Consider the following 9,652-nt stretch of genomic DNA (forward strand, 5'->3'; position numbering starts at 1 on the left):
TGATGTTCCACCCTATCACAAGGACCCACAACAGCCTCCACATTCGAGTCACTGACCTGTTTCTTCTGCTGCTCGCTTTCGAGGAGTATCCACCGAGGAGTTCACTAGTTTTCGTCAGTACTGCGATCAGAGGTTCGACCATATTGATGCGACACTACAGTAGATTTGTCAGCATTTCTATATTACTCCTCCAGCACCACCGACTCACGATGCCGATAGATCTAATGATGAGGACCATTGAGTCTATTTATCATTTAATTTTAATTTTAATTTTTAATTTTTAGTTTTATTTCTATTTTTATATTTATTGTTATGTTTTAGACTTCTTTTGTTTTTATATTTTGAATTATATATTTTTATTTATTTATTATGGTTGTTTCTAATCGAGTAATCCTTTAATCTTCTTCAGCATTGTGTTTATTTTCTTATCAGTTGCTCAGAATCATGCTTTACATCTACATTTATCTCCAATTTCGCTTTTCACTATTCTGGGAATTTCATCCAATATTCAGGGCAGTTTCAATTCTCTTCCTCTCTTATGATATTTTTGTTTCTACTGTGATTATCTATTTTTGTACATTGAAGACAATGTACATATTAAGTGTGGGGAGGTTATTTATATGATTATTAGAAAATCCCTGAATTATGTCTTGTGTTCAAGTAATTTTTTCATTTTACTATTAGAATAAATTCTTATCGGTTTGTGATTTTTATTGATATGTTTTAGATTAAATTCATAGGTAATTGTGCATTGATTGTTTAAACTTTAAGACATCGGAGAATCAAGCATGAGAAGTCTATTTTCAGAATAAAAAAAAAAGTTGATGGGTTGTTTCCCTAAATTGAAGTATTACCTTGAAGTTTGAGATTTGCAATATTGATATCAAAAACCATAAATTCTGTGAGATTTTGAGCCTTTAGAGCATACAGTTTTCTTGCTCACTTTATTATCGGTTATGAGTGTGGCAATACTGATTGGTTATTCTAGAACTTGCTTCGATTATACATGTTGAGACCACACATTTGATTTGATATACTGAGATGATAAAGGCACCTAGGTTTTAACCCACTTATCCCAAAAAGCCTACCTTCATAATTAACCCCTAATAAACCCCTTTGAGCCTTATAAACCGTTTATTGATCTACCCTTAATATTAACCCATAACTCATTCTTTTTGATTCATTGAGAATTTTCCTTATTTTTATTGACTCCCTTGTTGGTCGAGATTTGATTTGGTTAGTTGCTTAACTATGTTATTTTGTTTCAGTTGTTTAATTATCTCTTATTATCCATTGATCTAAAAAAAAAGTGAAGAAAAAAATTATATATATAAAATGTATATTTATTTTGATTATTACTAGTTCTATGATATTTGAGCTTAAACGATTAATTTCACATTTTTAGAAGAAGCTCGTGTTATTGTTGATAACCTCGATTGGTGTAATTATTCAGCATTAGTTCATTTTTCTAGTTAGGTAATCTATCAATTCAATCTCGATTCTAACCCTCTTTTTCAGCTTCCATTCACACCTTTAACCCAACTCCTATTACAACCCTTTAAAGACCTTTTGATTTGTGTATCATCTCATTTTATAATGGTGGAGGTTTGATTTTCATGCAAGCCTATGGTAATAACTTTTTCATGTTTGACTTTTGAGGCTTAATTTTTTAACCTTAAACACTTTGAGTGATTTGAGTGAGTCTTTAGTGAAGATGTCAATTCTTGTCAGTTTTAAATTAAAGGTAATTACTTAGATAAGGGGAAATACCTATGTTTTCATGCTTTAAAAATGTGTGACTTGGATTATTTGAATCTTTAGTACTCTTTTTGTTGAATTACCCATGTATGATTATTTGTGAATTATGACAAAACATTATTGATGAGAATTATGAATTGAGAAAGTTTAATTTTAATTGTGAGCTCAGAATTTTGCTTGAGGACAAGTAACCGCTTAAGTGTGTGGATATTTGATAAACCATAAAAGTAACATGTTTCAAGCCAACTCACATGGCTAAATCCACAACTCAAAATATAACATAATGACATTAGCCTATACATGTCATATACCATATTTACAAAGCTTCAAAAGTACCACTAAGTGATCAATAGTGTGATGACATTTCCTAACGATCCCCGAGTCTGAGCTAGCTTCGATTATCTATAAAACAAGGAAAGAATACACCAAGTAAGCTTTTAAAGCTTAGTAAGTCTGTATAATATAAACTTAACTAATTACAGTTACCATTCATCAAATTAAACATATGACATGAAATTCAAGATTTCTAACAAACTTTTCACATGCTTATTCATAAGCTTATATACAACTTTGCAATTTTATCGATTTCAAGCTTATAACATATATATACATACTTGTACCAATCCATATATTCACGGAATGCCGTCGCATACTTGATGTCTCGCACACTAAGTGCCACAATCAATGTCTCGCACACTAAGTGCAATAATCATTGTCTCGCACACTAAGTGCCATGATCAATATCTCACACACTAAGTGCCATAATCAAAGTCTCGCACACTAAATGTTTTAATCCCATGCTTGGCATATTTTTGGATGATTTATTATTTAATTTAGTGAATTTGATGCTTATAATCCTTTAATTTCATGCTTTATACTTAGGAGAGCATAAGGGAACAAAAGAAGTGAAAAACGGGCCAAAATTAGACAAAACGAGCTATTTTAAGGATCCACACGACCAAACCTTTTCCCATACGAGCTGAGCACATGCCCATGTGCCAGCCTGTGTCGATTTTTATCCCTGTTTCCCTAATAAGCAAAAAAAAGTCAATTTTTAGGGTTTCTGAGCATTCTAAGTTTATAAATACACACTAGAAGAGGACCTAAAAGGACACACAGAGCTGAACGAAGAAAAGACTCGAAGAAGCCAATGGATTCAACTCAGAAGCATGATCTCCTTCAAGACTGAAGATCTCCATTCAATTTCTCTCGAAGTTTTTGGGTTTTTTTATGTTTTGTTGTTTTCCTAATTTTGAGATGTTTTTCTTTCAAAGTATGAACTAAATTCCCTAGATACTTAGGGAGGATGAAACCTAAGACGGATCTTATTATTTGATTTTTTTGAATTACATGATAAATATTTGTTCTTGATCTCAATTATGTGTTCTTATATCATGTCTTAATGTTTTCAGGATATTAATTCATGATTGATGTGCTTATTTAGTAGAGCAAAAGTCCATGTTTAAGAGTAGATCTAGCATAATTGAGTAGAGTTGCATGCAATCCTAGAAATAGGATGACATAAATCTACTGGATTAGAGTAAAATCTAATAGGGGAATCCATAGATCGAGTTAATGTGATAATAAGGGTTTTAATTAGAAAGAGATTTTAATTAATCATCTTAGAGACAGTTGTTTTTATTCCCGAAAGAGATATTAACATAAGTTAGGGATTTCTACGGATCAAGACAAGTGAATAAATCGTTTAATTCAGATTTAGAATAATAAGTGAAGTCTAGGTGGATTCTTTACTGGGTATTGTCTCTCACATCAGTTTTCTTCAAATATTTTCCTACTTTATTCTCTGTTTCATCTTAGTAATTAGGTTAGTTAAGATTAGGTTAAAATAAATCCCTTCAATTTATTTGGCTAGATAATAAAAAGATAATAACTACTAGTACTTTTAGTCCTCTTGGATACGATATTCCCGACTCACAATAGCTATACTACCATTCGATAGGTGCGCCTGCCTTTGTCGTATTTTAGTTAGTTAGTGACGTCATCAATTATATAGAAATATATCTCTCAAGTCATTACACTTATCACCATATCACACAATACGCCATTGATTACTTAGAAAAATCATTTACTCTTGCATTCAGTGTACAAACTTTCATGGTATCATTCATTATTCAGCATGCCCATTTACCCTTTTCTATACACAACCACAATTCCAGGTAACTCAGACACAAACCATTCAAAAAAACATTATCAACGATCACCCAAGGGCAGAGTACAAAAACTCACCTTGTTTTCTTAATCCTCGACAACATAGCTTGTCCAACATTAAAGACTCCTTTGTCCTGTTATTAAGCATAACAACCATTTATCAGTTAATTTAAAGGTGTTCAAACTTTAAAAACCTAAGATCCATAATTATACAGAAACTTTTAAGAGTTTTTACTCTAGTTCTTCCTTCAATCCACGAGTATAGAGAGATAAGGAAGTTTACCAGTTTTCTAATTCTCTACTTCTAGACTTCAATTCACATGATGGCTGCAACATGCAGAGCTTCTTTTAGCTATATCCTCTTCTTCTTCGAAGTGATCAAAGAAGACGATGCTATAGAGAGAAAAACTGGTAAACAGAATTGAGAAGAATTTTGTTTCCACGCACACCTATATATATACTCCATTAGCACGGCTGCCACAGACTAATAGAATCACTCATTCCTAATCATTTTGTCTCCCACTACAGAATCGATTGGTTTGAAGCTAACTAAACCAAAATTAAAATCCAATTATTCTCAACCAACCACTTAGGTTTCCAAATATCTTGGTAGAGTCTGCTAATTTCTGTTTGTATACAATCAAATTCTCTACTCTTCTTTAAATTCAGGCCTTTAGAAGAACCGGGTCAAACAAGAAAAAATAAAAACAAGTCAAATTTAATGGAAAAACTGATTTTTTTTTAGTAAATTGAAACCTATATATAAATATGAGTTTATGGATGTTGGATTTCTCATTAAAAGAATAAATCAAATAATTTCTACTTACTAATATTGATGATTATTTATTATGGTATCACCCTTCAATTAAAATCTAATTTAATGGAGAATTTATAAAAACCATAAGATATTATTTTGAGAATAATTTTATTTTTAATATGAAATTTAAAAATATTTAAAAGTGAACTCAAAACATCATATTTATAACTTTTACCACTTCAACTAACATCATTTTTAATTATTTATTACATAAAATTTTCATCAAAGTCATCATTTAATATAGCTAAATAGTTATATCAATCAACTACCTTTCGTCAGTGATTTTATAGCTAAATATATAATTAAAATTCAAGGACACAAGACATATCAATTTCCGCGGGATTAAAAAAAGCAGACACCATCTTTGACGTTACATACCATATATTTTATTAATTTTCCAGAACACATGCATTAGGGGATAAGAATAAACTTGTAATCCACCCATTCTCTTTAAGATTCCTGAATATTTACTTTATTTTTAATAAAATAAAGTTGACATGGAATTTACCAGCTGCAAACTCATTTTCCATAAAGAAGAAAGTTTCTTTCTGTTTGGAGAAAATTAGTGTTCAAGAGAAGATGAGAACAAGTTGTAGGTGGTTAGTTCTTAACACCCTTTCTTCCATCTTATCTTGCTACACAATTTTCATACTGTTTTCTGCTCTTCAGGGCTGCTTTGCTAGGGATAATATTACTATTAAAAGCGGGCTTGCAGATGGACAAACTCTTTTTTCAGCTGGAAATAGATTTGAATTGGGGTTCTTTGGTCCATCAAGAGGCTCTAATGTGAAGAGATATGTGGGGATATGGTATGCTTCCAATCCACAAATAGTGGTTTGGGTTGCTAATAGAGACAATCCAGTTTTAGATAGGACTGGAGTTTTATCTATTGCAAATGACCAACTGAAGTTATCCGATGAGAAAGGGAAAATTTACTGGTCGACACAGCGTGGAGCTAAGCGTTCGAATCCTGTGGCGAAGCTTAACGATACCGGTAACTTCATTCTACTCGATGAACGGTTGAGGGTCAATCTATGGGAAAGCTTTACTGAACCAACAGATACGTTTCTTTTTGGTATGAAGATCGACGCAAAGTTTTCATTAACTTCATGGAGCAGTGAAGAAGATCCATCATCAGGGAACTTCATATTTAAGCAAGATCAAGGAGGGGAGCAGCTTGTTGTAATGGAAAAGAGTACCGTTCACTCGAAATCAAGTAGGCCAGATGCAGGTAAAATCATTAAATCGGATGAACTGCCTCCTACAATAGTCAACTTCTTGAATTTTAGCCAGATTAACAACCCAAGAGTTTACCAAGATAAAAGAATGGTAATGACTTTCACTGGAAAATTACAGTATTGGGATTTCGATGCAGACATGAACAGTTGGTCCTTGATATGGTTGGAGCCAAACAATAATTGTAGTGTGTTCAATTTTTGTGGCAACTTTGGCACCTGTAATACCAACAGTAGGTTGCCATGCAAGTGCTTACCGGGTTTCCAACCTAAATTCATGGACAAATGGAAAGCCGGAGAGTTTTCGGACGGTTGCTCCAGAAACCATACATCATCATGCGGCAATGACTTCTTGAGCTTGAAAAGAATGAAAGTAGAAAATTCAGACTCATCGTACGAGGCCAAGGCTGAAACAGATTGCAGAGGGGAGTCCTCAAGAACTGTCAGTGCCAGGCTTATTCATTTGTAGGCCAGAGAGACTACACTACTTCATGCTTGATTTGGTCAGAGGATCTCAAAGATCTTCAGGAGGATGAAGACGATGGCTACGATCTCAACATACGGGTAGCATTGTCCGATATAGGTACTTTACTCCGCACAAATGAGCAAGAAAAAAACACAAAAACTGTTGCTAGATATTTATCTCTAGCCTGATGTTGAAATAGCAGCATTCAAAGAGTACTGTAAAGATTTCATAAGGCAATTTGCAGCAATATGAAGCAAAAGCTTGATTTAACTATATCTATTCTACTTTGCAGAAGCAACAACTAGAAATTGTGGGACTTGCGGCACAAACTCAGTCCCCTATCCCCTAAGCACAGGGCCAAAATGTGGTGATCCAATGTACTTCAGTTTCCATTGTAATAGCGATACTGGCGAACTAAGCTTCATGGCACCTAATGGCCGATATAGTGTTGTTACAGTCAATCCAGATGCGAGAACGTTTGTCATCCAAATGAAAGCCGAAGAGGCAAATAATTGCGCTGCTCTGCATGCTTCAGCAAGCAGAATTTTGCAGTTCAATCAATCATCACCATTCAATGTAACCAGCAGCTGCAGTGGTGAACTTGGCAACTTAACTTCGGATTCTACACTAGAAGGTACGGTTGAAGTAGAAATCAGTTGGAAGCCACCGCTAGAACCAATGTGTTCTTCATCTGCGGACTGCAAAGATTGGCCACATTCGACTTGCAATGAAAACAAAAATGGACAAAGAAGGTGCCTTTGCAATTCCACCTATCATTGGGATGGCTCGGTTTTAAACTGTACTCAAGGTCAGTACTAAATTTGATGTATAAAACTATGGTATCTATAGCAATTACCATCTAACCTGTTCTTGCAGAAGCTGGACGGTTGGGAGAGTCTTCCGATGAAAGCAAGCCACTCGCTTTGATTCTAGGAATATCTTTGCCAATTGGGACAGCCTTTTTGTGTGCTGCAGTTTCGATTTATGTTTGGAGAGAAAAGGTGGTAAAGAGGCGAGGTAAGTGTTTAACTTTAACGCAAAACGATGCTTTGGGGATTTAAAAACGCAGTTAGCATTTAACAAAGATTGCCCAAATGTATGTTTCTTTTGAATTCAGAAAAACAAAGACAAGCTGTTCTTCATATGTATGACACTGAGAAAGGGGTTAAAGAGTTAATAGACTTGACCCCATTCGAGGAAAAAGATCATGGGACGGGCATAGACGTGCCTTTCTTTGATTTTGAAAGCATACTAGCTGCAACAAACAATTTCTCAGAAGAAAACAAACTTGGAAAAGGAGGGTTTGGGCCTGTTTACATGGTATTCACACTGCATTTATTCTTTACTGTTATGTTGCTCGGACTCCTATTTGTCATGAAGTATACATATCAAACACTCACACCCGAGTATGAGTAACTTAGCTTTGATGGTTTTATCATCTTAAAAAGGCTATGAAATGATCACAGGGTAAATTTCCAGGAGGTGAGAAAGTTGCTGTAAAGAGGCTCTCCAGTGTTTCAGGACAGGGCTTGGAGGAATTTAAGAATGAGGTGGTGTTGATTGCTAAACTTCAACATAGGAACCTTGTGAGACTTTTGGGATATTGCATTAAAGGAGAGGAAAAGATTCTTCTCTATGAATATATGCCCAACAAAAGCTTAGACTCTTTGTTATTTGGTAATTAGCCGCTCAAACCTCAACTGTTATCTTTTTTAGTTTATAGGTTGAATGATGTGTTATGGTGTTTGATGAAAAACTTTTAAAGGTGAATCATCAAGTCAGCAATTGGACTGGGCGACACGCTTCAACATCATTTTGGGAATTGCCAGAGGATTGCTTTATCTTCACCAAGATTCCAGGTTGAGAATCATTCACAGGGATTTGAAAACTAGTAACATACTGCTGGATGCAGAGATGAATCCGAAAATATCCGATTTCGGTCTTGCGAGGATGATCCAAGGAAAACAAACCGAAGCAAACACGCTTAGAGTAATTGGCACATAGTGAGTTAACTGCAGAATTTCATGTTTAGAGCAACCAAGATATGTATATATTTCTAATCATAATAATGAGCGTTGTAAAATGCAGTGGATATATGGCGCCAGAATATGCATTAGATGGACTTTTCTCAGTAAAATCCGATGTTTTTAGCTTTGGTATAGTGGTGCTTGAGATCATTAGTGGAAAAAGGAACATGAGATTCTATCAAGTGGAAGATGATGCCCCAAGCCTAGTAGGTTATGTAAGTAGAGATGATTTTAAGATTGGTTTCCTTCTCCATATGGCATTGCCAAGTATTGCAATTTTGAATATTTGGGTGCAGGGATGGAGACTGTGGCAAGAAGGCAAGGCATTGGATTTAATGGACGAGAGAGCAGGGTCAAATTGCAATGAAAGTGAATTCATGAGATGCGTACATGTTGGGCTGTTATGCGTGCAGGAAGTTCCCAGTGAGCGACCCACAATGGGTGATATTGTTTTAATGCTTAGTGGTACCCAAAGTTCAAAGCTTCCCATACCTAAACAGCCAGCCTACGTTATTAGGAGACCCCTTTCTGCCACAGCTTCTTCGTATAGTAATGCAGAAACTAATACTGAAATCACTTCTTCTATTGAAGAAGGTCGATAGTGAAAGCGCTGGTCATCATTGTTTTTTTGTTTTTTCATATGCCGCACAAGGGGCAGATATAGGCCTCCCCAAATGTCAAAATTGTTTTATAATCTTTTTGAAAATTATAAGATAATAACTTTATTTAATGATAAAATTTATCTTAGAAAATTTTGTTCAAAAAGTTTTCTACTTTCATCCCTACCTTTACTGTGCAAAAAATTGGGATTTTGTACATTTGTAAAGTGAAACAATACAAAAGGCCTAAACCTAAGATCAACAAATAGAAAGAGCAACAATACAATAAGGGATAAAGGCCTAAAGCTTGAAATCAAAGACCCAAACCAAACCAAAACGAAAACAAGTCCATTTGCAAACCTGATCCATCAAAGTTTGCCAAAATAAAGCAAGGGAACCGTTACCTAAACGAAATTGAAGGCTTAAACAACAGAAGGAGCCACTCATACCAGTACCGTAAGCCAAGACCAAACATTGGAGACAGCAACACTCTTGCTCGGACAAAGACAAAGCTGTGAATCTCCCTAGCTTGCCAAGGAGCACAAGTGAAACCTGAAATAAAAAAATAAAAAAAAAATGAG

General features: G+C 34.8%; 1 protein-coding gene across 1 annotated transcript; it reads left to right on the forward strand.

The window, feature by feature from the left end:
* Positions 1 to 5,086: 5,086 nt before the first annotated feature.
* LOC108461826 (G-type lectin S-receptor-like serine/threonine-protein kinase At4g03230) lies at positions 5,087 to 9,210 on the forward strand. Its single transcript, XM_053024370.1, is given in 9 exon segments — positions 5,087 to 6,407; positions 6,410 to 6,562; positions 6,738 to 7,253; positions 7,322 to 7,462; positions 7,563 to 7,765; positions 7,912 to 8,122; positions 8,211 to 8,448; positions 8,534 to 8,687; positions 8,769 to 9,210. Coding segments are annotated over 9 exon segments (3,006 nt in total). The 5' UTR covers positions 5,087 to 5,323; the 3' UTR covers positions 9,075 to 9,210.
* Positions 9,211 to 9,652: the final 442 nt, after the last annotated feature.

This window comes from Gossypium arboreum, chromosome 13, assembly GCF_025698485.1.
Source record: "Gossypium arboreum isolate Shixiya-1 chromosome 13, ASM2569848v2, whole genome shotgun sequence".
Lineage (NCBI taxonomy): Eukaryota > Viridiplantae > Streptophyta > Magnoliopsida > Malvales > Malvaceae > Gossypium > Gossypium arboreum.